Consider the following 25546-nt stretch of genomic DNA (forward strand, 5'->3'; position numbering starts at 1 on the left):
TTCATCAGTAAGTGCTTCAAGTCCTCTTTGCTTTCAGCAAGCAGGGTTGTGTCATCTGCATATCACAGGTTGTTAATGAGTATTCCTCCAGTCTTGATGCCACGTTCCTCTTCATATAGTCCAGCTTCTCGGCTTATTTGCTCAGCATACAGATTGAATAGGTATGGTGAAAGGGTACAGCCTTGATGCACGCCTTTCCTGATTTCACGCAGTATCCTCTTGTTCTATTCAAACGACTGCCTCTTGGTCTGTGTACAGGTTCTGCATGAGCACAATTAAGTGTTCTGGGATTCCCACTCTTTGCAGTGTTATCTTTAATTTGTTATGATCCACACAGTCGAATGCCTTTGCATAGTCAATAAAACACAGGTAAACATCTCTCTGGTATTCTCTGCTTTTAGCCAAGATCTGTCTGACATCAGTGATGACATCCATCGTTCCACATCCTCTTCTGTATTCGGCTTGAATTTCTGGCAGTTCCCTATCGATGTACTGCTGCAACCATTTTTGAATTATCTTCAAAAGTTTACTTGCATGTGATATTAATGATACTGTTGAATTTCTACGTTCTGATGGACCATCTTTCTTTGAAATGGGCACAGATAGGCATCTCTTCCAGTCACTTGGCCAGGTAGCTGTCTTCCAAATATCTTGGCATAGACAAGTGAGCGCAGAACACACCCTGAGAAAACTCCCTTTTCAACCGATCAAATGATTGTATTACATCAGATTATATCATGGAAGGTGATTACATTAGATTACTTTATGGAACAGCAGCTAGAATAGTGTTTAGCCAGAGCACGAGGAACTATAGTCTAGCTAAGTTGACACTTACAATTCACAGTACCTGATTCTCAAAACCCACTTTTTCAATGTTTCTACCTTCCTTTCATATACTGTTGCTGTTTAGAATGCTGTTCCTGTACCTCTCCAATGATCCAAAGTCTACTTATCCCTCCAGGGGAACTTCCCTAGCCCTCACTCACAGTGATTCTTCCCCTTGTGAGATTCTTCTGCCCTTATTCCTTCCACCACTCATTTGATTCTTGGTATCATTATTATTGATTTCTACCTGTAGCTTGACAATAAAGGCTAACTTTTTGAACTTGTGACCAATTGACCAGGACTGTTAGTAATTGCAGAAAACACTTCCAGTTAGTGGCACATTTTCCGCGATACCTAGCAGATAGATGACACTTTATAAATACTTATTGAATGAATAAGAGAATGAATGATTTTGTGTTTTCTGTCAGCACTTGGTGTTACTGCTTTGGAGGCTAATTTAGCCAAGAAACATTTGGCTGGACTAAATCTTCCTCCACATGTCCATGCTTGGCCTTCTAATCTGTTTTATTTGTAAAGTCCAGTGACATCAAAGTGACTGGCACGTAGTAGGCACGCAGTAAACTTTTGTTGAATGAATGAACATCCTGTTGCTCTTCTTACTCGGTGGTTGTCGCAGCGGCGATGGTTGTTGGGGCAGCGGAGACAATAACCAATGCCACAACTCTTACAGAGAAGTGGGACCAGGAGGGTCACTCTGAGGAGTCGAACCCAGCTTCAGTCCCAGGAGTTCATTTTATAGTCAGTACAGCAAACAGTGAAGCAAATAACAGAACAATGGGCTTTGGGTGAATAACAATAAGTTTCGGGCAGGGGAGGAGGAATTCAGGTAAACAAGCCAATCAGTAACAGGTTTGGAAAAACAAGTTGTGACAAGTCTCAACATGTTGGGGACAAGTCTCAACATGCTGTGCAGCATAGAGGCCTTTATACATCCATATTTTAATGGCACATATCCCCACATTTCCCCGCTTTTGTTTAGTTAATGGAATAAGAATCAAGAGGATTTTCACTGGTCCAACAAATGCCTGTTAGGATAAAGTAAAATTTTCTCTACGAGATAAAATCTAAGATTATCTCAGCTACTGTCTCCGCACTCAGGGCCTGGCATCTTAGTGAGTCCTTGTGAGTCCTTGTGAGTCCAGCTACAGCTGGGGCACACTCCATATGTTTAAGGAGGAGAAGTAGCATAGCTATGAGCAACACCTGGACTTAGTCACCTAGATGGCAGCCATAGCAGGCTCTTTAAACTCACGGTGCTGGTTTTCCGCCAGATACCATCTGGTTTTTCACCAGGTTGTTACTTAATGCCTGGGCTTAGTGCTCTTAGATGGCGGCCGTTGCAGGCTCTTTAAACTCACGGTGCTGGTTTTCCACCGGATACCATCTGGTTCTTCACCAGGTTACTAAGTAAGAGCATTGCTCTTATCAGACGCAGAGTTGGAGCGGGGGACTCAATGTGCCTTTTAGGTGTGTATGACAATAGAGGATGATCTTATGAGGATAATATAATCCTCTGCACTAGTAATATCCTGATTGCTGGACCGATGGGTTTCCTCTGACTCTCATTTTGTAAGCTAAACACTTACTTTTAACATTCACTAAGATTATTATTCTTAAAGGCTCAAAGATTTATAAAGGCTCAAAGATTCATTAACAGTCAAACAAGCAATGATTTACACAGCTTCATTATTACTTGGAAGGGAATCACTAGGAAGGGCAATTTATACATCATAACAGATTTAACAATCAAACAAACACTGATTTACACAAATATACTATCAGTTGGAAAGGAAGCATTTAACTTAGAAATCTGTCTATACAGAAGCATATAACTAGGAGAAGCAGAAAATAGAGAGGAGTTTACACATAACAAATTTTCATTGGGAACTTACTGCTTAACAAATTACTGATTAACAAGATAATATAGGATGACTATTGAGAATAGATTGTCACGAGGGAACCCATAGCTAGAAACAGGCTTCCAGGTGCAAGTGGGGCACCTGCAGTTGAGAGGATCTGCTCAGCCTTGGAGGAGAGGGCTTTCAGACATCCCCATGTTACCGGTAGTGCAGATCTCCGTTGTTCAGTGTTCATCCCCGGGGGAAGGGGTGCCGGTGTCAGTTGCGGCTCTGGAATCGGATCGGATGGCGGCTCCGGCAGTCGCAGCAGGGGCGGTGGCAGCGGTTCCGAGAAGGGAAGGGGCGGAGGTGCAGGGCAGAGTGTGCCGGCGCGCGGGGGAGCTGCAGCGCGGGGCGCGTCTGGGACCCCTAGTCACGGCCGGAGCGCAGAGCCCGCTTTCGCCTGCCCAGAGCCTCCAGGCGGGGCCATCCCGGGTGGCGACACCCCAGGCGACCGGGCCGGCGAGCCTGGGCAGCCGCGGGGGAGTAGGGCACCCGCTCGCGCCGCTGCCCACCGAGAAAGACAGGACAGACTCCAGTGGCGGCGGTTCCCATCGGAAGGGTGGTGGCTGTCGCTGGGTCATGATATGGTTTTACTAATCGGGCGGGAATCCAAAGTGGACCTGTAGGAGACAAAACAGTTGCATACCCTCGTCCCCAGGTTAGTAATTCTACAGGTCCTTGCCAGACAGAGGGATTTTGAGGATCTTTATAGAGGATCTGTGGGCGAGGTCGGGTGTCAGAGGGGATAAAATGTCGTTCTGCAGCAGTGCGACCATCTTTGGCAACCGATAAAAAATTAAAAGTAAAGAGAGCTTTGGGAAGTCTTTCATTTTGGTCACATACTCTAGACCCATCATCTTCCCCCCTTTGTTTATTTAAGAGCTGTTTGAGAGTGTGATGGGCACGTTCAATTATGGCTTGCCCTTGAGGGTTATAAGGAATGCCAGTGGTATGAAGAATATCCCAAGTGGCACAAAATTGTTGAAATTTAGCAGGAGTATATGCAGGACCATTATCAGTTTTAATGGCTTGGGTGAAATGACGACAGGGATGAGTAGAACGTTCTCGAGAAAGGGCTGTAGCATAGAGAAACCCAGAATATATTAGCCCAGTGAAAGCCTTTACCACAGTGGGGACACTGTGCCTTTAAGAGAGCTAAAACAGCCCGACAGTCAGCATTAGCATTTTCACAGGCAAGCTGGAAACAAAGAACTTCAGCTGCTTGTTGATTGTCTACCTGTCAGGAAATGGCAGATTCAATTAAAAGCAGAAGTTGGGTAAGGGCTTCTTCTGACACCTTAAGCTTAGAGGCCTTTAACAATCCCAACAACTGGGTTTTGTGTTGATGCTGTTCAGGAGAAAGAGAATTCCCCATAGCAAGGAGGAATAGGAAAATGAAAGGAATGATAGGAAAGCTCCTGGCCTGAAGCCTGAAATCCCTTGGGAGCGGTCAGGAAAGACCTGCCGCTCTGGGGCTAAAGCAGCCTGATCTGAGAGCGTTCGGGAAAATTCCGCCCGCGGAAAAACCCCACCGCTCTCGGGCTCTGCCTTTGAACAGCCTGAAACAGACGTCCGATACTGACCACCTGAAGGGATTGAGTGCGAGGGGTCTATGGTTCCCTCACACAGGGCACCATCTGTCGCAGCGGCGACGGTTGTCGGGGTAGCGGAGACAATAACCAATGCCACAACTCTTACAGAGAAGTGGGGCGAGGAGGGTCACTCTGAGGAGTCGAACCCAGCTTCAGTCCCAGGAGTTTATTTTATAGTCAATACAGCAAACAGTGAAGCAAATAACAGAACAATGGGCTTTGGGTGAATAACAGTAAGTTTCGGGCGTCTCAACATGCTGTGCAGCATAGAGGCCTTTATACATCCATATTTTAATGTTACATCTCCCCACAGGTGGTGACTTCAGCCACTAGTTGGTAACTGCCGTTTGTTTCTCTTAATCTGTCTCAGCTGTTTGATCCATTTATCTTTCTATTTCTTCCCTGTAGGATATATATGTTTCCAAGGGAAACTAACAATCCCTTTACATTTGTAGCGTGGTTAATAGGGATTCATGGGCCCAACCCTTATAAAATTGCTTTTCTACATGGAATTCTAGTTGGTTCTATGTGTTCCCTAATTTATGGTTTATAATTTGTAAAAATATGCTGGGGCTGTGGTTTGGAATTTTGGTTTGACAGTAAGAACTGCAGAATTGTCACATTCTTTAATTATATACTCGTATGATTACGAGCTCAGAGAAAAGCTGAGTTAATAGCCTACATGCTGTTCCTGACAAAAATAAGAGAAAAAGACTATTATTTCCCTGTGGTGGTTCTTTAACTTGGACCCTCTTCGTGCAATAGTCTGTCCAGGAAGTGCCACTGAGTAGTTCCAGAGTTCGCGGTGTCTCTTCTCCACTCAAGGTGCTCAGGACTGATAATCGTCTAGAGATAACCCTGTCTTCAGAGTGGGTGCTTCTTACAACTCTTTCATATAATTGGAACATGGGAAATTAACTTCTCTGCTTTGTGGTTTGTTTTTTTAAATTTTTATACACGTGTACTATTACTATTGTCAGGTGATTAGATTTTTTTTTTAAATAAACTTCCAAATGTAAAAGTGTTTTTTTCTTAATCTCAGTATCTCATTTTCACCCAATTTAAATCAAATTTAGATTCTCATGGCTTGAAACTATTTTGATCCATTTTATGATACTGTTCTTCAACTACCATCTTGTAAAATGTAGCACAGTGAGACTAAACTAAGCTTTTTAAAGACTGATTTCTGAAGGGGGGCTATTTAATAGGTTCTGTTTCTCAGAATTTTTACTATTTCAGCCATATAGAGGCCATTCAAATGCCAGAAACTATATATAACAATACCTGAAAAAACAAACAGAAAAACCCAGTTGCCATGGAGTTGATTCTGACTCATGGTGACCCCATGTGTGTCAGAATAAAACTGTGCTCCCTAGGGTTTTCAGTGGTTGATTGGTCAGAAATAGATCTCCAGACCTTTGTTCTGAGGCACTTCTAGTTGGACTCAAACTGCCAACCTTTTGTTTAGTAGCCGAGCACATTAACGATTTGCATTACCCAGGGACTCCACCAATACCTAAAAAAGTCTGTTCCAGACTTTAAGTTGGCATAGTTTGTTGAGAATGAACAACTACTCTGAAATAAGAATTAAAAGTTTGTTATGTACAGCTGCTTAAGCATAAAAATAAACAACTGTTAATACTAACCCGTGTATTTTGTTACCAGCTTGCAATTTGTCTCACTGAAGATCTGGTGATATAACTCTTAATCAGTGTGGCATAGAGAATAGTTCTTTCAGAGTGATCTGAATGCTCTTGCCCTCATTCAAAGAGCTTCTTGCAGCATCTCACCTGCTCGTGCCCATGTTATTTGCACTGAGATGTTTACGTCTAACTTAAGGGGCTTTGTCTTAGTCTGGGCTTATACGCTTGCTCAAAATGCAGTGAGTCAATTTTCATATATTCTGGCTTTGAACACACCCACATTTTTTCTTTGTTTTGTTTATTACTGTAGTTTAAATGAGTTTACATTTCAAGTTAGCCTCCCATACAGAAATTTATATATACATTGTTATGGGACCCTCATTGCTCTCCCCATACTGTGACAGCACACTCCTCCTTTCCACCCCGATTCCCCATGTCCATTCAACCAGCTCCTAACTCTGTCTGACTTCCCATCTCACCTCCAGACAGGAGCTGCCTGTTTAGTCCCTTGTATCTACTTGAGCTAAGAGGCACACTCCTCACGAGTATCACTTTATGTCCCACAGTCCAGTCCAATCCCTGTCAGAAATTGTTATAGTTCTCTGCTGATTGAGAATCCAAGGGCCATACTTTCTCGGGTTCCTCCAGTCTCAGGCTGACCATTAAGGCTGGTGTTCTTACTAGAATTTGAGTTCTGCACCCCACCTTTCTCCTGCTCCATCCGGGACTCTCTGTTGTGTTCCCTTTCAGGGCGGTCATTGGTGGTAGCCGGGCACAAACCCACACTTTTATTTATTCGACCCTGATACTCCTCAGCAGCTTGTCCTATGCCAGAGCGAGTCTTTTGTAAAGCAGTCAATGAGCAAACATCCCCAGTTACTGGATGGCATTGCACCCTGCCAGCCAGCAGCTCAGTTTCAACAGTAGCGTCATCCCTGTCTGCACGGTTGTGTTTGCAATTAAATTAGAATTTTTTTTTATTCTTTACTTTGATTCTTTTATAAAAATAGGAAAACAAAAATGAAAGTGCTGATAAGATGCATTAGCTTTATAAAAATTAATACAATTGAGGAAATAGAATGGACTTTGTTAGGCATCTTGAGAGCAGCGGGTCTTTAACTTCGTTTGGACGTGCATTGGACCCAAGCCAATCTATTGTGTTCAGTTATGAAAGAAAAGAAGAAAAATAAGGCACAAGTATGATATGTTGGAGCTATATGGTCACAGGCTAGGCTTTAGAAGTTTTGTAATAGAGTTGAATGTTCTGAAATGAAACTCTTTTTTTTAAGATATAGCAATTGTTTAGCTCTCTCAGTTTGACTTTGAAATGTGTTTTCAGGAAACATTCAGCATGAAAGTCTTTGTTGTTGTTGAAATCAAACCAAAGCCGTTGCTGTGGAGTCGATTCCGACTCATAATGACCTATAGGACAGAGTAGAACTGCCCCAGAGGGTTTCCAGGGATCAGCTGGTGGATTAAACTGCTGACCTTTTGGTTAGCAGCCAAGCTCTTTAACCACTACGCCATTAGGTGCTGTCTTAGTTACCTAGTGCTGCTATAACAGAAACACCACAAGTGGATGGTTTTAACGAAGAGAAGTTTATTTCCTCACAGTTAAAGTAGGCTAAAAGTCCAAATACAGGGTGTCAGCTCCAGGGGAAGGCTTTTTCTCTCTGTCGGCCTTCTTTTCGGTGTTCCCCCGGACTAGGAGCTTCTCCGCGCAGGGACCCTAGTCCAAAGGACACGCTCTGCTCCCAGCACTGCTTTCTTGATGGTACGAGGTCCCCCTGTCTCACTGCTTACTTCTGTCTTTTATATCTCAAGAGATTGCCTCAGGACACAATCCAGTCTTGTAGATCAGGTCCTGCCTTACTAACACAACTGCCACCCAATCCTCCCTCATTAACATAATAGAGGCAGGTTTACAACATACAGGAAAATCACACAGTATCAGGAATCATGGCCTAGCCAAATCGATACACACATTTTTTGGGGGACATAATTCAAACCGTCACAGGTACCATCAAATCGATTCTGACTCATAGTGACCCCATGTGACAGGATAGAACTGCCTCATAGGGTTTCCTAGACTAATCTTTTCTCCCGAGGAGCCTCTGGGTGGGTTCAAACTGCCAACCTTTTGGTTAGCAGCCAAGAGCTTACATGTTTTATCACTTTGTTTCTGAGGAAGGCTTTGTTCTTCTTCCTCCACGCAGTGCTGACTGTCTGCTCTGCAGGGTAGACAGAATGTCTGCCCAGGGCTGTGGGGCTGCCCACCTCCCTGGTTGGCTCTGGCCACATTCTCGCTCTGACCTGGTGAGTTTGTGTGTGTGGTGGCAAAGGCAGAATGCTTTATGTAAATCCTTAGTGGTGGTGGTGTTACTTTTTAAAATTTTTTTTTTTTACAAAAAAGGATCATATCATTTACTTGGAAGTACATCATTGTCATCCCTCTCAGCCAGATAATATAATCCTAAATAACTTTAAAATAGGGGCATGGTGTTTTATAATGTGGACCTGCCATAATTCATTCAACCATTCCCAGATAGATGACTTTCAGTTTGTTTCTAGTTTTTATCACACTCCATGCTACGTGTAAGCATCTTTATATGTGTTATGATGCTTTTAATTTTTAAGCTATAGTCTCAGAAATGGAAATAATGGGACAAGCAATATGTATCTTTTAAAATTTAATAGGTATTGCCAACAACATTATTTTCTCAGAAATGTATAACAATTTTTACTCCTTCCAGAAATACAGGGGAAAACCCTTTATTTGTCACCTAAAATTCTTTCTAGTTGAAGAGGTGAAAAGGCATTTCATTGCTTTAATTTGCGTTTTCCTGACTACCAGTGAGCTTGAGCAACTTTTCACATAATTGTTCACCATTTGTGTTTCTTCTCTAAATTGCCTCTTTGTATTCTTTGCCCGTTTTTCTGCTGGATTGTTTTCTTATTGATTTGTAAGAACTCTTTGTATATAAGGAATATTTACTTTTTGGCATATGTGTTGTAGATATTTTTGTCCCAACCCTTTTATTTGTCTTTTGACTTTATGATATCTTTTACCATAAACTTTTTGAACATTTTTTAATGTTATCTCTGCTGTTTTTCTTTATGCTATATAGTTTCCCTCATTGGACAGTACTTTTTTATTTCCTGGTTTTTTAGTGTTCGTTGCTAATGTGAATGGGATTTTTTTCTTTTCCATTTCAACTAGTTATAGCTGACATCGAGAAAAGCTATTGATCTGTATATACTTATTTTGTTTCTAGACACCTTACTAAATTCTTTCCAGTTTTTAGACTGTTGGGTCTACCAGACATATAGTTACATCATCTCCAGACAGAGAATTTTACCCTTTTCAATACTTACTCCATTTATTTTTCTTCTATAGTATAATTAGAGCCTCTGTTAAAGTTATTAAACCTCTCTTATATGGGTAAAAATTATGTCCTGCTTGGAGTCTGAGCTGCAGATGGCTCCATCCCTGTGTTAGGCGCCATGACCCTCCTTGTGTTACATCATCCTGTTTCCTCTTCACAGCAGAAGCTGTGGGAATCAGAGGACTTCTCAGTCAGTATTGGACAGACTACTTCTTTCCCAACTAGAGCCTAAGCTTTTAAAGTTGGAGATCACGTCTCTTATTTTCTTTTCCTCACAGAACCTAGCAGAGAACTGGGCATATAATAAATACGTGTTAAACTGTCCAAACATGTTGAATTCGTTTCTATTCTCTCCTTCCAGTGTTCCCCCTACTTCTCCCTTGAAGCCAGCTTTGACTCTACCAAACTCCAGAGCATATGACCCAGGTACTCTCTGCCCAGAGGGTCCTTCTTCCTTGCCCAGACTGTACAATTTTGATTTGAACCTCTAGGCCGGTGGTTCTCAAACTTCATCAGTATCTGCATCAGCTGGTAGGCTTAAAACACAGATTGGAGGACCACTCTGAAAGTTTCCCATTCAGTAGGTCTGGGATGGGGCTTTAGAACTTGCATTTCTGACAAGTTCGGATGCTACTGGTCTAGGCTATACAATTTGAGAACCACTGCTCCAAACAATATTTGATGACCTCGTGGGTGCAAGGCTAAGAATTCTTTGCATGAATAAGCCAGTAATTGTCTAAATTCTGCTGGCGTAGCTAGGTCGCCTGTCTCACAGAGTTGCTTCACTTCCCTGCCCTTACCTGAGGAACATCTGCCCAGGTGCTTTCCCTCCGCCGTGAGTTTGTGCACCAGCAGTCACCGGGCATGTGTCAGAGGGCATACAATACTGATCTTTTACAAGAAGGATAGGAGAGTCTGAAATGAAAAGCATTTTTAGGCTTACTAAAAATTTCCTTTCCTTTCCACTCTCTCAGCCTCTGCGCTTAGATACCTTCATGAAAACAGGATCATCCATCGGGATCTAAAGCCAGAAAACATCGTCCTGCAGCAAGGAGAGCAGAGGGTGAGTCTCCCCTGGGACTAAGGACGTGCCGCGGGGCTGCTTTGGAGCGGCTCTGGTGGAGCAGGAATGCGCTGTGTGTTTGTGTGTGTTCCTTAAGTGAAGCTTTGATTCTCTGGTAGTGCTTTTTGACTTTGGATGAAATCCAGTGAGAAGTTCTTCCTTGCAGATTAAATGGATCACGTTGTTAACTGCCCAGGTTGCAGGAATCTGATAAGGGGAACGTTTGTCTCCTACCTCTGCCTTCTGCCCTTCTGACCTTTCTGACCAGCACTTGTTGGAAACAGACTGTTTGCCATTTGTTTCAGAGCCTCAATTCTTTTTTAATTAATAGACTTTTTTGTTGGAGTAGTTTCAGGTTTACAGAAAAATTGAACAGAAGGTACAGACTTCTCATACACCCTTCTCCTTTCCCCTCTCTCTGCCCACTCTCCCCTTTCCCCCAGTTTCCCCTATTAACATCTTGCATTGGTATGGTACATTTGTTACAACTAGTGAACCAATGCTGATCATTGTTATTAGCTAAAATCCATGGTATGCATTAGGGTCTACTCTTTGTACAGTTCTATGGGTGGAAGAGTTTCACTGCCCTGAAAATCCCCTGTGCTCCACCTATTCATTGCTTCTCTCCCCACTAGCCCCTGGCAACCACTGATCTTCTTACTGTCTCTATAGTTTTGCCTTTTCCAGAGTATATGGCTTTTTCAGACTGGCTTCTTTCCCTTAGCAGTATACATTTAAGGGTCCTTCCTGTCTTTGTGGCATGATAGCTTGTTTCTTTTTACTGCTGAATAATACTCCATTGTATGGATGTACCACAGTTTGTTTATCCATTCCAGAACCTCAACTATTTTTTTCCCCCAATTTTTTATTGGGCTTTAGGTGAAAGTTTACAGAACATATTAGTTTCCCATTCGATAGTTTGTACATAAAGTGTTCTGTGACATTGGTTGCGTTCCCCACAATGTCAGCACTCTCCCCATTTCTGCCCTGTGTTCCTCATTTCGTTTTGCCTGGATTTTCTACCCCTTCCTGCTTTCTCATCTTTGCTTTTGGGCAAATGTTATCCTTTTGATCTTGTGTAATTGATTGTTCTGAGGGACACATTCCTCTCAGGTGTTACTGTGTATTTTATGGGCCTGTCTGTTGTTTGGCTGAAAGGTGGTCTCTGGGAATGGCTTCAGTTCCAGATAAGGGTGTCTTAGGGCCATAGTCTTGGGGGTTCCTCCAGTCTCTGTCAGACCAGTAAGTCTGGTCTTTTTTTGTGTGTGTGAATTTGATTTTTTATTCTACATTTTTCTCCTTCTCTGTCTGGGACCCTCTGTCTTGATCCCAGTCAGAGCGGTTGGTGGTGGTAGCCAGGCACCATCTAGTTCTTCTGGTCTTGGGGTTGTGTAGGCTGTGGTTCATGTGGTCCATTAGTCCTTTGGACTGATTGCTTCCTTGAGTCTTTGGTTTTCTTTGCCCTCCTTTGCTCCGGACTAGAAGAAACCAATAGTGGTATCTTAGAGGGCCTCAAGTTTTGATGCTAAAATGGAAACTAGCTGTATGTTGGCTCTGGATGTGGCTGAGAAGAGGCATTTTGAGCTGGCATTGTCCAACCTGTAGTTTCCCTAGGGCTCTTTGTGAGCACATCTTCCCTGACCCTAAGTAGTGGCTTCTCTACTTAGGTGTGGTGTTAACTTCTCCATCAGATTTACACTATGGTCTTTCACCACATTGTTTGTTCAGCTGGGGTTGAAGAGCAAAGGCTCAGCAGAGCAGAGTGTAGTAGCTCAACTCATGGGTCACGTAATCCCACCGGGTACAGCTTCCATCAGCCTTCCAGGCCTGCCTGTGACTGTCACAGCACTCACCTTTGTTCTAATTCATGTTCATTCTTGCCAGTAAGTCTACGATTTGAGATTTAAAAGTATTTACTGTGAAGGGACTGGCCTGGTTGTTTGGCTTATAAAGTCCAGGTTTACCAATCTTGAGGGGTGACTCATGATCTATTAATTTTGGACTTCCTCTCAGTATTGGTGGTAGAGCAAGGGGGAACATGTCTAAGCATTTTTAGTGTTTTTTTTCCCTTTGCCCTAGATCTATCATGTTGAGGTTGTTTATTCTCATGTGTATTTGGTGGCTCTTGGGAACTTAGGATCTAATATCACCTAGGAATTCAGAAATATCCTCGTTAACAGCAAACAATCAAAATACTTGTAGAAGGACAGTGTATTTTCATAACCCTTAAATGTTCTGCCATGTCCTTTGTTTCAGTTAATACACAAAATTATTGACCTAGGATATGCCAAGGAGCTGGATCAGGGCAGCCTTTGTACTTCCTTTGTGGGGACCCTGCAATACCTGGTAAGAAATGGGATTTGCGTGTTTGCTTATCAGTTTGTCAGCTCTTTGGATGTTTCCTATATACGTAGGAACTGCTGCATAAAGTCAGACCCATCATCCATTTAAGTCAGCTTCTTTTGCCTGTGGAAGGATATGGTCATCTCCAATATCAAAAGGGCTAGTGTACCCTTACACAATCCCATAACCTCTCTGTGCTTCAGTATTTTACCTGGAAATAAAGGTTTAGACTAGATTCATTCTGGTCTGTTGAGGCCACAGTTTTCATGCAGTGTCTCAGGAGCTATTGAGGCTGAGCTCTGAGCTCCCCACTCTTTCTTTACATAATTTAGTCTGAATATTGGGGCTGTGCTTGAGTTCTTCATTCAAGAAATATGATTGAGTGCAGTCTATGTACCAGGCACTGTGTTAGGAGCCGGACACAGTGGTAAAGAAGACAGGCATGGCCTTGGCCTTTGGGAGCTTAATGTTTAGCAAGGAAGCAGGCATTACCCCAATACAGATAGCTAAGAAACTGCAACGGTGATACGTGCTATAAAGGAAAAGTGCCAGGTGCTGTAAGAATATATATTAGGAGGACCTAATCTAGTCTGGGACTCTTAAGGATGAATAGGTGAAAAGGAGTTGGAGGTGGGGCTGGGGAGAGGTAGTGGGATGGAGGAAGTTCCAGGCACTAGGATAGCAGAAAGTGTGTGTGGAACCTAGAGAACAGGAAGAGAGTATCTTGAGTTAATGCTGGAGAGAGGTTGGGACGGATTATTCAGGGCCTTCTTGGCCATGTTGAAGATTTTAGACTTTATCCTAAACCCTCTGGAGAGATATTGAACGGTTTTAAGTTAAAGGATCAGGTTCACCTGTTTGAAAGACCATTCTTGCTACAGTGTGGAAAAGGAATTGCACTGAATGAAAGTAGAGACAGGTAGTTCCCGACTTTCGGCAACTCTGTCGTAAGTCGTTTCTGATGTAACTCGGATACTTTTTTTTTTTTGGTTTTCATTATTATTGCCTTTTATTATCAGTATCTTTATAAATCTGATCTTTATTTGTCTTTGGGAGCTGGCATGAGAATGATAACATTAGCAAATTATGCACTACAGCATTGTATGTAGTATAGATTACTAACGATAATAAGAAAAAAAACCGAGGTATTCAAGTTACGTCAGTTCAGGTGTAAGCGTGGTTCATTGTAACTTGAATATGTCATAATTCGGGGACTACCTGTAGTGGGCAAGCTGGTTCAGAGCTGCTAGTAGCAGTGAGGATGTACAGAATATTAGATTCAAGCAATGCTTAGCTCTGAGCTTCTGTTAAGGGTGATGGAAAAATTGGCAACAGATAAAGGTGATGGTTGAACGACATGATGGACATAATTAATGATGCTAAATTGTACATGTGAAGATTGTTGCAATGGCAAATGTTTTATTCCATATGTACTTACCACAGTGAAAAAAAGAAGAAAAGTTAAGACACTGATGATGTGCTGTTGAAAACAGTGTTTTTCAAACCATGGGTCCTGACTTGGTATTGGAATGTGAAATCACAACCAGAATTAAAGAGAATAGAAAATATCACAGTGTATTGTTTATAGAAGAATAAATACTAGGACATGAAATTTTGTTTCAGTTGTTTAAAAAAGAAAACAATGCTATGGAAGACGTAAAAAAAAAAGTGCATAGCAGAGATTTCAGGAAGACTTGGTAATTGATTGCACGCAGGAGGTAACAACCAGTAAAATTTTGATTAAATAAAGGAGTCTGCAGTTAAAAAAAAAAAGTTGAAAGCCACTGGGCTAGATGAGTGTAAGCATCCTATCTAGTTCTTAAATTAAAAAAAGAAAGAAATTATTTGACATGTTTTTGAGTGCATTTAGATTTCCTGTCTCTTTACTACCAACTAGAGCAATGGGCTCCATCACTTTATCACCTGCTGTATGGAATAGAGGCTTCACAGAGTGGTGCCCCATGGGGGACCTTGGAATCCTCATCAGCTCAGCAGCTATTCAGTGCGGGGGTCTCTGCGTTCTGACCAGGATGCTGGATTGGGTTGTTCACTCACATGAGCTGAATTAACCCCTGTCCCTAACCAGACATGGAGACTGACCTTTCCATAAGTGTCACATCTCTGGCCAAACCATGCACATCCCTGTCTCCATGCCTTTACTCATGATAGTCCTTTCTCGAAGTCCTTCCTTTTGAGGCCAGGTCTGCTCCTCCCTGTGCTTTGTAGTCTTGCTCCGTCACCCCAGCTCTTTCTGCTTCGGCAGCAGTCATACATGTGGCTTTCTCCTGCTTGATCGTGAATATCCCATCCCATTGTACGACCACACGTTACTTGGCTCAGGAGACTCGGTCGGTGTGCCTATAGCATTTAATGCACGATTGTGCATTTAGTGTGCACAACCTGGTACCGTTTTCCTTTGTTGTATGTAGCGCACCTCATATTGCCTCATCCGTATGCAGCGCCTACAGCTGTGTTAGTTTTCAATAAGTGCTTGAAAATGCTGCAACCCTCACTTTAAGGGGAGAAAAATTAAAACAGAGAAGGATATATGGTGTACTCTGGTTTACCTAAAAATAACCCCTAGGGACCATGACTCCTTAGCCTGTCAGATTTAATGGGAGTCAGTAAGCTAGAGAAAAACATACTCCAGCTGGTCACCTCCTCACCCTTGAGTGGACATGCCAGTGTCCCCCAGGATGGAGCCAGGAGCATGTGGGGGCACAATTAGATGGGCTGGGAACCCCCTTCTGCAGCAGCTCCTCAGAGGAAGGTGCAGCTCAGGTGTGTTCCTGTGATACGCTGTTGCAGGCCCCGGAGCTGCTGGAGCAGCAGAAGTACACGGTGACGGTGGACTACTGGAGCTTCGGCACCCTGGCTTTTGAGTGCATCACGGGCTTCCGGCCTTTCCTCCCCAACTGGCAGCCTGTGCAGTGGTGAGTAAGAGACCAGGGCCCAGTACCCGGCCAGGAGGGCATCCAAAGGAAGGAGCATGTCCCTCTGTTTCATTCATCTTTCTTCACCTGTCCCGTTTCACTGGCCAGGCCTGAGGGATCTGTGGATTGTCTCCTCCACGAGGAAGGCTTATTGGGACCCAGCATATGGGCAGTCAGAGCACCAGCAACCTAGAAAAATAGAGTAATTATTAAGCATTAAGCTGGATTTTGACAACCTTAACATTTTACTTGAATATAATACTATATAAATGATATTTGGTCTGTTTCCAGTAGTAATAACAAGTGAGTGCATTTATGGGCTATTGTTTCAATGTCTGCATTGTATTGAAAATGCTGTGTATGAATAAACAGAAGTAAAAGATGTATGCACGTGACAATAAGGAAATATTTATGTGGAAATTTATTGTTATAAATTTTACTACACCTGAATATAAATATTGGCTTCAGAAACATAAGGAAGTGGTTTAAAATGAACACCTAATAAGTAATAATAGTAAAAAAAAAATTTCTAATAAAAAAACCAAAGGAACTGGAAAAACTTTGGAAGTAGAACAGTCAAACAAAACAGGCTTTAGGTTCTGAAATCTTTTGATAGCATGATGTTTTGAACATCTGAACTAGATTATGATTCTGCTAGCTGGATGTGTATTTCAGCCTTCTGTCTTATTAAAACACAAGTAGCAGCGGCCGTTAGAAAAACTGGGAGTAGAGGAAGGAACTTTTATATTTATTTTCTTTTTAAAACTGTGTGTGTGGAGCACTTTGCTTGTGACATTAACTCTGCAGCAGCTCTGAGGAGTAGGTATGTACCTTGTTTTATAGCAGCAGCTGAAACGTGCTAAGAAAGTTGTTCAAGATCAGTCTCTTTGAGGAGGTGGAATCTGGCTTAACATTTGCTTATTAAATACTAAAAAAAATTCAAAAAACCCGAAGGATGCAATTACAGTTTTCAGAATTACTCTCTATTCGTTAACTTTTGTTTTACTGGTTACAATAGTAATGCATTGTTTATTTTACATGTGTTAATCACTATAGGAATGCATAATTTAGAAATCAGCACTTTCCAGATCAGTTAGGCTTCATTCAGAGTTGTTTCTTGAGAGGCCACCTACTTCATTTAAATGATGCTACTGTTGCTCAAAACATTTTTTTAATTTAAATTTTATTTATTTATTTTTCATTGAGCATTAGTAAGTTCAGCTGGCTCAAAAATTCAAAAAGTATGAAAGAATATACAGTGAAAAGTCAGTGTATCATACCAGTCTCCCAGCCACTCAGTTTCCCTTCCCAAAGGCAACTGATATCATCGTTTTGGTATACTTCCAAGGATGTTTTATACATACATAAACAAATTGGCACATAATTATTTGTTCATTTATGTCCTCCCCTCCTTTTTTTGATTTATGGTGCTTTAGGTGATGTTTTCAGAGTAAACTAGTTTCTCATTAAACAGTTAATACACATATAGTTTCGTGAAATTGATTGCCAACCCCACGATGTCAACACTCTCCCCTTCTTGACCACAGGTTCCCCAGTTTCATTTGTCCAGCTTTCCTGTCCCCTCCTGCCTTCTCACCTTTGCTTTTGGGCTGGTGTTCCCATTTAGTCTCATATACATGGTTGAACTGCGTGTGTCATTGTTTGTTTTATAGGTCTATCTAATCTTTATCTGAAGGGTGAACTTCAGGAGTTACTTCAGTACTGAATTAAAAGGATGTCCGGGGATCGTACTCTTGGGGTTTCTTCAGTCTCTGTCAGACCAGTAAGTCTGGTCTTTGAATTTGAATTTTGTTCTACATTTTTCTCCAGCTCTGTCCGGGACTCTCTGTCGTGATCCTTGTCAGAGCAGTCGGTGGTGGTAGTGGGGCACCATCTAGTTGTGCTGGACTCAGTCTGGTGGAGGCTGTGAAAGTTGTGGTCCATTAGTCCTTTGGGTAATCTTTGCCTTTTATCTTTGGTTTTCTTCATGCTTCCTTGTTCCAGATGGAGTGGGACCAGTACACGTATCTTAGATAGCCACTCACAAGCTTTTAAGACCCCAACCCTACTCACCAAAGTAGGATGTAGAACATTTTTCTTATAAACTGTGTTATGCCAATTGAGCTAGATGTCCCCTGAGACCATGGTCCCCAACCCTCAGCCCAGTAACTCAGTCTCTCAGGACATTTGGGTTTGTACGTGAAGCTTCTGTGACTTTGCCCTGGTCAAGTTGTGCTGACGTCCCCAGTATTGTGTGCTGTCTTACCTTTACCAGAGTTACAACTTATCTACTCTCTAGTTAGTGTTTTTCTCTCCCCACCCCTCCCTTCCCTCGTAACCATCAAAGATCATTTCTATGTGTAAACCTTTTCATGAATTTTTATAATAGTGGTCTCATATAGTATTTGTCCTTCTGTGATTAACTTATTTCATGCAGCACAGTGCCCTCCAGATTCATCCATGTTGTGAGATGTTTCCCAGATTCATCATTGTTCTCTACTGTTGTGTAGTACTCCATTGTGTGTATGTACCATAGTTTGTTGTTTCCCCCCTTTTTACACCAGTGGTAACGTGATAGGAACTCTGTTCCACATGTGCTCTTAGAGCATATTTACACTCTTTGAGAATTCCTTCAGAGCCAGTTTACCTGCAACGAAAAAAAATGTGTTTCTTGAACCTAAGGAGCACTGCATAGTTTGATCACCCCTTGTTTCTACCAGATTCTCTTTGTTTTGTTTTTGAGTTTCGGAGAATATGGAAACAATAGAAAAACAAGAACCAACTATAGTCACACAACCTGGAAGCAACCACCATGATATTTTTGTGTGTCTCCAGTCTCTTCAGTGTGTGTGTTTTATACTTTTTACAAACAAAACCAAAAAAAAGGCTATACGTACTCTCAGTACCTGGGTTGCATAAACAGTTAGGCTGTAGGCTACTAACCGAAAGGTTGACATTTTGAACCCACCCAGCAGTGTCTTGGAAGAAAGCCCTGATGATCTGCTTCTGTAAAGATTACAGCTAAAAAATACCCTACAGAGCTCAGCACTACTCTGTAACACGTTGGGTTGTCATGAGTCACAATCCACTTGACAGCAACAGGTTTTTGTTTGGTTATACATACTCTCATATAATCTGCTTTTCAAACTTAATATTGAAAACATTTTTCCCTATTCATCTGGAACAATAGAGGAAGGAGAGTCAGGAATAGGAGGATATGGAATGTGTGGCTAATTGCCTCTGTGAAGAGCTGCCTCCTTTGCTATGAGACCAGCAGAACTGGATGGTGCCTGGCTACCATTACTGAACATTTTGATCAAAGATTCCATAGAATAATCCTGATCAAAAGGGGGAAAATGCAGACAAAATTTCAAATTCTCATAGACTCTGGACTTCCTGGAGCCACAAAGGTTGAATGAACCCCTGAAACTATTGCCCCGAGGTAATCTTTAAACCTTAAACCAAACCCCCTGAAGTCTTCTTAAAACCTAACAATAGTTTAGCTTAACTTGTAAAAAATGTCTGCTTAGAGCATTGTATTATTTTAAGAACTATCTATATGAAATCAAATTGACAACAGCAACTCGAAAGATTAGATAGGAACCTTAGAGGGCAGTGAATTTATGTTAATGAGGGAGGAACAATTCAGAAAAGGACGAGGGGAATGGTTACACAACTCAAAGAATGTAATCAGTGTCATTAAATGGTACATTGTAGAAACTGTTGAATTGGTGTATGTTTTGTTGTGTATATTCTCAATAACAACAACAAAATAAATAAAATCATGTTTTAAAAAAACCACTTTTCTATGTTATTATGTTTATCCACATTACGTTAATGGCTGTATTCCATTGAGTGGCTGTGCCATAGTTTATTTAACTTATCCCCATTATTGGAAGCATAAGTGGTTTATAATTTTTATTTCTTAAAATAACTCCAAGAATAACGTCTTTATAGGGAAATCCTTGTACATCCACAATTATTTCCTTAGGATAAATTCCTAGAAATGCAATTAACAGATCAGAAAGTACGCACATTTTAAAGGATTTTAATGTGTGCTAACAAGCTGCTCCCCCGAAAGGTTACCACACTGTCCCTTTCATCACACCACTGCCAACACTGGCTATTATAATTTTTCTAACTACCTTTCTGGAAGTAGTAAAAACATTAACTTTTTCAGAGGACAACTATTTACATCATGAGGGTATTTATTTGTAAGAATGAGGTGTAGCCTTTGAAATCAATTCCAGAATAGTAGTTTTATGCAATGGCAGTCGTTCAATCAGCATTTATGTACCAGACATTAGTAATGCAAAGATGAATAAGGCAAGGTCCCTGCCCTTGAGGTGACTGGTGAAATGGCAAAAGTATGCCCTCCTGTGGTGACTTTAAACTAGGTAATGCTCATTTAGCTACATTAAAAAAAAAAAAAGAACCCTTTGCCGTCAAGTCAATTCCAATTCATAGTGACCCTATAGGACAGAGTACAACTGCCCCATAGAGTTCCCAAGGAGCGCCTGGTGGATTCAAACTGCAGACCTTTTGGTTAGCAGCCGTAGCACTTAACCACTACGCCACCAGGGTTTCGTATAGCTCCATAGGTCTGGAATATTGAGGAGTTAGCTCATTAACTTGTAGTCACATCTTATCATGTATCCATCATAAAAATAGTTTTAAAAATTATTTACTCTTAAGTATACAGGGAATTATTGTATTTTTTCAGTTCAGATGTTGAACTTTTCCATTATTTATGACAAGGCAAGTTAACCCTTTCAAGACCCTATTATTTTCTGCATTGATTTTTTTGCTGATACCATGTGTTTTCATTAGTGGAAGCATGCTGAATTATTGAGTGTGTCTGAATTTTTGGTAGGTAGTATGGATTTTTTTCTTGCCCCTTTTTACAAGCGTGCCCTCCTGAAAGGATTAAAATCCATTAAAAGCGAAGAACCAGTGCTATTTGAAAATATATCCCTAATGGCTGAGCGTCTTTGTAGTCAGTCTGTTCTCTGCAGAATCAGCTTCCAGAACTTCCCTCATCAGGGCCGAAGGTCAGTTGACCACTTTCCAGCGAGCTTCTAGGAAACCCAACAAGGAGCTGCTTTGTGGGCTAGTTTGCCTATCTTGTCTGCTATTTAATGTCATAGGCAACTTTTTTCCTTTTCACTATCTGATCGCAGATGGCCGGTAATAGTAATTTCATGACAAATGCAATTTGGCCTTTATATTTCTATCATAAAGCTACTTTGAAATACATTTTAGTATTAGCCTAAGTAATAAGCATTTTATTTAACATATCCTTTTTTTTTTTTTTTTTAAATACTTCCCATTGACAGATTGTTTTTCTATTAGAAGATCATCCAATTTCTATCTAATTGACAAAGTCTTGGAGCGCCTGACTTAAACAACAGTCATAGTTAATGGCGAGAGCTGTAAACCACTGTCATCCACCAGCTCTTCTAGATTTCCCATGTGCTCCAGATAGGCCGTTTCACCCCTTGCCAATTAGATGTGTTTGGGGCTAAAGAATTTTTTATTTGAATTTCCTGAGTGCCATTGGAGAGGATGTATTTGAGTATTCAGACACAGTAGAAACAACACCAGAGTTCAGAGTTGAGGCTAATTCTGCCAATCTCTAGTTGTGTGATGTTGGGCAAATAACCTCGTCTTCATTCCCTTACCACTAAATAGGAGACTAAAATTAACATCTACCACGTAGAATTATCATAGCAAATAAGTGGATATTAAATTCAAGGCGCAATATTATAACTCAAGTATTTTGTTATCTATGAAGCATTATTCAAATCTAAGTTATCCTTGGCACCAAGAAGATTTGAAACTGATCAGATTAAAATTGTTTTTTCCTTCAGATACTATTTCAGATGCACCAAGAGGTTCACCAAATGGGGAAATGTAAAACTTCGTCTATCCTTATAGTATTTGTTGTTGTTGTATACCATTGAGTTGATTTTGACTCGGAGTGATCCCATGTGACAGTTAGAACTGCCCCATAGGGTTTTCTAGGCTGTAATCTTTATGGGAGCAGATCACCAGATATTTCTCCCACATCCTTAGAGGAAAGTATAAGTGTACATGCAGGTGTTTGCATATTTAATGTAAATGTGACATGTATCAGTAATTTTGGCTTGGAAGCCCTCATTTTAGCTTCTATCAAAACATGGGTGTTCTGTATTAGATAAGATGGCAGGTAGGAAAAATGGTAAGGAAAAACCAAGGATGAAATAAGGAGTCACCAGTACAGCCTGCAGAACTCCGGGTACAGGCTGGTTAATGATTGTACCAAAGACTGTTCTTCAAAGTCTCATTCAGGCAGCATTGCCCGTTCTTAAACTCTCAAAGAAGCAGTCCTCCCAGGATGCAAATGAGTGACCATTATTCCAAAAGAGGACATATTGACCTGGGATATAAGTCTCCTGTACAGCTGTAAAGTGGTATGTTGCAAATGTAAAATGGCTTTCCACCACTAAGTGATTTAAGGGTTACAATTAAGATTCCTCAGCACAGGAAGTAGTCATTCTGATTCCTGTCTGCAGGCATTCCAAAGTCCGGCAGAAGAGTGAGATGGACATCGTTGTCAGTGAAGACTTGAGCGGAGCAGTGAAGTTTTCAAGCTCGTTACCCTACCCCAATAATCTCAACAGGTAAGACACAATGGCATTACTTGGCTACATATTTTCATTCCTCTTTTAGAAATAGAAGGCTGAGGTGACATCCAATATCTTTTTAAACGGTGATCAGGATCTCATCCTGTGACTAAGAACTTGACATAGTTCATTTCAGTCTTAAGCTTAGGAATGGATTCCCATTCCTCATACCCATCTAGAAATCACCTTTTTTCCAACTCACATAACAATTTATCTGTACCTCTTATTACCCTGAGTAGCTTCTACCTTGTATTACATTCAGTTTTACATAGGGCTTATCTCTTCTTTTTGAGGGTAAGAAATTATACCTTATTTCTCTTTGCACTCCTGATGTGGCCTGATGCTGTGTCACAGTCAACAGATACACATTTGTGGTTTGATTGAACAGCATTACAATTTAGTCTTAGAGCCAGAATACAAACAGTTAAATAATAATACCAGAATCGGATAATACTACAAAAGAAAGCTGCAAGGCAGTTGCCCACAGTTGAATAGCGTAGATAATAATTACCATGAGTACTTAGAGGATGGGCAGACAGTTATTGTGGACTAGAGCTATGTGGAATGACTATTTGGAAGAGCTGAAACTTTTTGGAAGGGTCTGGAAGGTTGTACAGGACATGAATAGATGAAGAGGAAGGAGAAAGGAGGTTCAAAGGGGAAAGATCAGATTGAGCAAAGGCATGTCTGGGGAGATAGTGAGTAGCCCTTTTGGCCTGAGTGAAGGGTTTGGGTAGAGGAGTGGTGAGAGATGCTCTTGGAGTGCATACTGGGGGCAGGCTGTGCAGGGCCTTGAGGGTAAGGGGTTTGAACTTGGCCATGCAAACCCACTGAATACATTTGAGGGGACGGTTAGCAAGATCAGTCTGGCAGCTCGGGGCCTAGAGTGTGTGCGGGGATCATGTGGAGGCAGGGTAGACATACAAAGTGCGCTTAAAAAGGTTCACCATCGTTCTTACTCAGCCAGTTGGAGGTCAGTCTGCTGACCCAGAGGTTGGGAAATCCCTGACTTGTGGGGCTGTTTTAAGCAGGTCAAGAGTGAGGCAATAAGCAGATGAATAATTAAATTTTGGGGAAATACTTACTTTTTTTTCTTTCCGATTGACCCGTTTGCTCTGTCAATAATCATGTATTGGCTGCCGTCTGTGTGTCTTATGGTGAACCACATGGGAGGTTCACACTTTTAAACTCCCACATGAAGGTAACCTGAGATTGGCGTCGGAGGTGTCTCCCTACAGTCTGTTCCTCTGCTTTTACTGGCACAGTGTACTGGCACAGCGCCTGGAGAAGTGGCTGCAGCTGATGTTAATGTGGCACCCCCGGCAGAGGGGCACAGATCCAGTGTACGGGCCCAATGGCTGTTTCAAGGCCCTGGACGACATCTTAAACTTGAAGGTGAGCGTGGGGCCAAGTTAGCCCTGAGGCAGCAAGGTCAGGTCTCAGGTGGGACACAACAAACTCTTACGAGAAAGAAGTTCACAGGAAAAGGTGGTCATAGGCCAGCTGACCTAGCGGGGAAGCATAGGTTCCTGTAAGAGGACAGTACAGCAGTGCTGATTGACACGGTCTGTAGGGCTGTAGCTGTGGACTAACAGGAATATTGAAGACCAGAATAATGAGCCATGGCACCCTATTCCCTTCCTCAAGCTGGGTGCTTTGGGTGGGCCTGGGTAATGATGGGAGTAGCAGAGGATCTAGGCAAATAAAGGGACATCCCTGTTGTTGTTCCCGGAGCCCTGGTGGTGCAGTGGTTAAGAGCTCAGCTGCTAACCAAAAGATTGACCGTTCAAATCCACCAACTGCTCCTTGGAAACACTATGGGGCAGTTCTACTCTGTCCTGTAAGGTCACTATGAGTCGAAATCAACTGGACGGCAACAGGTTTTTCTGTTGTTGTTATTTCCATCCAGTTGATTCTGACTGATAGAGACCCTATAAGACAGAGTAAAACTGCTCCATAGGGCTTCCAAGGCTGTCATCTTTATGGGAGCAGATCGCCAGGTCTTTTCTCCCAAGGAGCAGCTGGCAGGTTTGAACTGCTGACCTTTTGGTTAGCAGCCGCATGCTTAACTGTTCCGCCACCAGGGCTCCTAATAAAGGGACATCTCTGTAAAGTTGGATTGTTTTCATTAACATTTGGGTTGTGTTGCAGCTGGTTCATATCTTGAACATGGTCACAGGCACCATTCACACCTACCCAGTGACAGAGGACGAGAGTCTGCAGAGCTTAAAGGCCAGAATCCAGCAAGACACGGGAATCCCAGAGGAGGACCAGGAGCTGCTGCAAGAAGCGGGTCTGGCATTGATCCCCGACAAGCCTGCCACGCAGTGTGTTTCAGATGGCAAGGTGAGCCCCTGGCTTCTTGCACACTGCCCAAAGTCTTTTTCCTGGCTTTGCCTCCAAGGAAACTAATCATGCTTTCAGATTTTAACACTCCTTTGTCAAGCAGTGAGTTAATCACAGTGTACCTTAATAGGATATGCTAATCGCTTCATGCTTGACTTGTTAACTTCCAGGCCACTTAGAGTGGCTGTCTTTTGCCTTTGTTGCCAAAACTATGCTTTATCCTTGTGAATCAATCAAAATTATTTATATACAGAACTATGATAGGCATCTCACTGACAACCAAAGCAATATAAGACATGGTCCCTGTCCAAAGACAGCTTATAAGCTAATTGTGGAGATGCGGTAACATATAAGGAACAATCATTGGATAAGGACATATTCAGTGAACTTCTAAATTACACAGTAAAGACAATCAGAGAATAAGATGGAGTATATAATAGTTGGAAATAAGGTATGTGTTCAGATAATAAAGAAACCGTGGTGGCTCAGTGGTTAAGCACTTGGCTGCTAACCAAAAGGCCGGCGGTTCGAACCCACCAGCCGCTTTGCAGGAGAAAGATGTGGCAGTCTGCTTCCGTAAAGATCACAGCCTTGGAAACCCTATAGGGCAGTTCTGCTGTCCTCTATGGTTGCTATGGGCTGGAATTGACTCAATGACAATGGGTTTTTGTTCAGATAATAAGTGTAAAAGAAGTAAGAAGTATGAGTGTAGGCTGGAGCCATGAAGAAAGACTTCACGGATGTTTAGTATTTACTGGCCCAAAGACTATGCTATCAGTGAAGAGTGGGAAATACCCTGACATCTCTTCATTGTCAGTTGGAAAGGGG

General features: G+C 41.9%; 1 protein-coding gene across 6 annotated transcripts in view; it reads left to right on the forward strand.

Moving 5' to 3' along the window:
* IKBKB (inhibitor of nuclear factor kappa B kinase subunit beta) overlaps window positions 1-25546 on the forward strand; it is a 74469-nt gene that overhangs the window by 33168 nt on the left and 15755 nt on the right. For 5 of the 6 annotated variants that reach the window (XM_004382083.2, XM_023736644.1, XM_023736643.1 and 2 more), the window contains 6 exons: window positions 10343-10431; window positions 12688-12777; window positions 15583-15707; window positions 22262-22369; window positions 23638-23767; window positions 24524-24718. In XM_004382083.2, coding sequence (XP_004382140.1) covers window positions 10343-10431; window positions 12688-12777; window positions 15583-15707; window positions 22262-22369; window positions 23638-23767; window positions 24524-24718 — 737 coding nt within the window. Of the gene's footprint in view, window positions 1-8044; window positions 9795-10342; window positions 10432-12687; window positions 12778-15582; window positions 15708-22261; window positions 22370-23637; window positions 23768-24523; window positions 24719-25546 lie in introns of those variants that run through there. The other variant, XM_023736647.1, reaches the window with a different exon arrangement.

The sequence above is a fragment of the Trichechus manatus genome, unplaced genomic scaffold, assembly GCF_000243295.1.
Source record: "Trichechus manatus latirostris isolate Lorelei unplaced genomic scaffold, TriManLat1.0 scaffold00090, whole genome shotgun sequence".
Taxonomy (NCBI): Eukaryota; Metazoa; Chordata; class Mammalia; order Sirenia; family Trichechidae; genus Trichechus; species Trichechus manatus.